A 3,449-nucleotide genomic window follows, 5' to 3' on the forward strand; every position below is an offset into this window, starting at 1 on the left:
TCACATTTTCTGTCTGACTCATCCCTCTTGCCTCCCTTTTATAAGGACACTTGTGATTACAGTGGACCCACAAGATAATCCAGAATAATCTCCCCACCTGAAGATTTAATCACATCTGCGAAGTCTCTTGCCATGGAAGGTAATATATTCACAGGTTCTAGAGATTAAGGCATGGATATCTTTGGAAGGCCATCATTCTATCTATCACACAATCCTTCCTAAAATTAAAGTCTCTTGAATATTGCATGATTTTTGCTTCAAGTATATTTTCTCATATAAAAGGGTCTCAAAACCTACCTACCCAGTTTTCAAGATGCTATAATAAGTTACCAGATACCCTTGGTTTCTCTTCAGCCCCCCATTCTTACTCTTCCTAAAAAACTCATTTAATTAACTTTCACCCTCCTTGTAATTCCTATTCATTAAATAATAAAAAAGATGATAAATTAGTTTATGAATTCATGAGCCCTAGTGACACAAGTTTTCTCACAGACCCTCAATTACTCTACCAACCTCCCTATATTTATTTGAATTGTCTTCTAGAGTTAGAGGGATGTCTGAATTAATGAGCAGAGGTGCAAGGCCTATTCAGCACACGTGCACGCACACGCACAGACACCACACGCGTGTGCGCACACACGCACACACACACACACACACAGTCCTGTCCCACAAGCCTAAACTTACTTATTGCATTTCCTTCTGTTCCAAGGTTTCCTTATTCTCATTCTGCTTCTCAGTATATGGCAGGAGAGAAAGTGGAATACATAATTCTAGAGTATTTAAGGAATCTCAAGACAAAGACAGCTTTCAATTAGAATATAGAGTGTCAAAATGGGACTAGAAAACAACGAGATACCACCAGACACCTATTAGAATGGTCAAAATCCAAAACACTGGACGCCTGGGTGGCTCAGTTGGTTAAGCGACTGCCTTCGGCTCAGGTCATGATCCTGGAGTCCCAGGATCGAGTCCCGCATCGGGCTCCCTGCTCGGCAGGGAGTCTGCTTCTCCCTCTGACCCTCCTCCCTCTCATGCTCTCTGTCTCTCATTCTCTCTCTCTCAAATAAATAAATAAAATCTTTAAAAAAAAAAAAATCCAAAACACTGACAACTCCAAATGCTGGTAAAGGTGTGGAGCAACAGGTGCTCTCATTTGTCATCAGTGGAAATTCAAAATGGTACAGCCACTTTAGAAGACAGTTTGGCAGTTTCTTACAAAACTAAAATACTCTTACCAGATGATATGATTATCTGCCTAGAAAACCAAAAGCATTAATTAGGGAAGTTTAAGCTGCTGTAACAGATAAAAGCCAAAATTTCAGTTGCTAAAAGGACACAAAGTTCATTATAGTTTAAAGCAGTAGGTGTTCAATAAGCATATGTGAAATGAATGGGCAAATTCCAACACTGTAATAGTGAAAAAAAAGAGGAATAATCTTAATGCTAGTTACATAAATAATGATAACCCCATCACTTAGCAAAAATTATGCTATTTAAAATACATTGTATGTCTATGCATACCAACTGATAAACATAGCCATGATATGTTTATGTTTTAAAGAAAGCAATTATTGTACAATATATGCAAACATTTAGAAGAATATACCATCCATTAACTATGGAATTCTGAGGTTCTTGGTACTCAGACTGCCTGGATAATTTCCCAGGACAAACCTCCTGAGCAAAAACCTAGCCAACAGTGTCCTCCCTTCTGGGCCTGAATGGCAGCCACAAGACAGCTGTCAGGATTTAGTGGATGAAACTTGGATGCATAGACTGGGGATTCCCCAGGACTCCTCCTGGTGCAGAGCAAAGCCAGGGCTGAGAAGACAACAGGGTAAACCACAGGCCGGGGACCTCCATTTGTCCTTTTGCTCCAGGTCCCTCAAATGTTAGATAAGCCTGCCTGAACTTAACCACAGCAACCTTCTCTACCAAAGCCAGAGTTTCCACTTCCGGTGGCAGGGTCTGGAGAAGGGGCGGCAGACGCCATGTCCGGCTGCAAAGGTGGCAAGAAGAAGCCCCTGAAGCAGCCCAAGAAGCAGGCCAAGGAGATGGACAAGGAAGATAAGGTATTCAAGCAGAAACAGAAAGAGGAGCAGAAGAAACTCGAGGAGCTAAAAGCGAAGGCCGTGGGAAAGGGCCCCCTGGCCACAGTTGGAATTAAGAAACCTGGCAAAAAGTAAGCTGCTCCTTGTGCCCAAGGCAATGATGATCCTTAATTCCATTCCTGTTTAAACATCTGGATTCCCTGTCACAGCATCTCTTGCTACCTAGAGCTGGAATGAAGTGTTGTCTTAGAGCCTGTTGTACATTTAAGAATAAACTTTTGTAAAAAAATAAAATAAAATAACCAAAGCCAGAGTTTTACCAATGCTGGTAATTCTTTTTAGTCTCATGTTGGTCTAACTGCACTTCCCATCATTGGACTGGGCTTTACTACAGCAGAAACCAACTGCTTTCTGACTGCGACACAAACACCAAATGTCATCCTGTCTCAGACACCACCAGGGCCTAATGCTTCTGCCAGACTAAAAAGTCATTTGATGGCAGAAATCCAGGCAGCATCTTGAGGCCAGTTAATTCAGCCATGCCTGTCACTAACTGTCATCCTTTGCCAGGACCCAAAGTGCAAGTTCCTCTGGTCATTTGCTCTTTCTTCTGTTCTCCCCGCCCCCACCCAGTTCAGTTCTCTGTTCACCCCAAATCCACCTTTCATCCTCCCATTATTGACAAATCCATCAGCCCTTCTCATGTTACTCTGTGGGATCCTCATGCTTTGTCAACCACCACTGAATTTCCACCTTTCCCCCAAATACTCCCTCTACCTGTTTATCTCCACTTCCGATCCTGGGTTGTTCACTGTCCTTCTGCCCATATGATTGGGGGGGGGGGGGGGGGGATGGGGATATCCATCATGTTTTTCTTGCTCTACACTGCTGCCTTCAGACTACTACCCCTCCACCTTTGTATAAACACACCTCTATTGAGGGTTATATCATCTGTCTGTAGCTCCCACTCCTTCCCTTGCCATTGTTATTATTGACTTTCTAATTACTACATATATTTCTTTTTTTTATTAACATATAATGTATTATTTGTTTCAGGGGTACAGGTCTGTGATTCATCAGTCTTACACAATTCACAGCGGTCACCATAGCACACACCACCCCCCAATGTCATCACCCAGCCACCCCATCCCTCCCACCCCCCTCCACTCCAGCAACCCTCAGTTTGTTTCCTGAGATTAAGAGTCTCTTATGGTTTGTCTCCCTCTCTGGTTTCGTCTTGTTTCATTTTTCCACTACTTGTATTTCTTACAGATTTGAGCATCTGGATCATCTCATTACCTTCCTTTCTTCTCTAGTGCTGTCATCATTCAAGGTTCTAGGTGAATCTGATGTCCTTGTGCACAACCTATCTGACATCACAGTTCCTTGACCTCC

General features: G+C 42.7%; 1 protein-coding gene across 1 annotated transcript; it reads left to right on the forward strand.

The window, feature by feature from the left end:
- The first annotated feature begins 1,994 nt into the window (after positions 1–1,994).
- On the forward strand, positions 1,995–2,189 carry LOC116640272 (translation machinery-associated protein 7-like). The gene has a single exon (XM_032417161.1). It carries the CDS (start codon positions 1,995–1,997, stop codon positions 2,187–2,189), a length of 195 nt encoding a protein of 64 aa, XP_032273052.1.
- The last annotated feature ends 1,260 nt before the right edge of the window (positions 2,190–3,449 follow it).

The sequence above is a fragment of the Phoca vitulina genome, unplaced genomic scaffold (assembly GCF_004348235.1).
Source record: "Phoca vitulina isolate PV1807 unplaced genomic scaffold, GSC_HSeal_1.0 scaffold20, whole genome shotgun sequence".
Classification (NCBI taxonomy): Eukaryota; Metazoa; Chordata; class Mammalia; order Carnivora; family Phocidae; genus Phoca; species Phoca vitulina.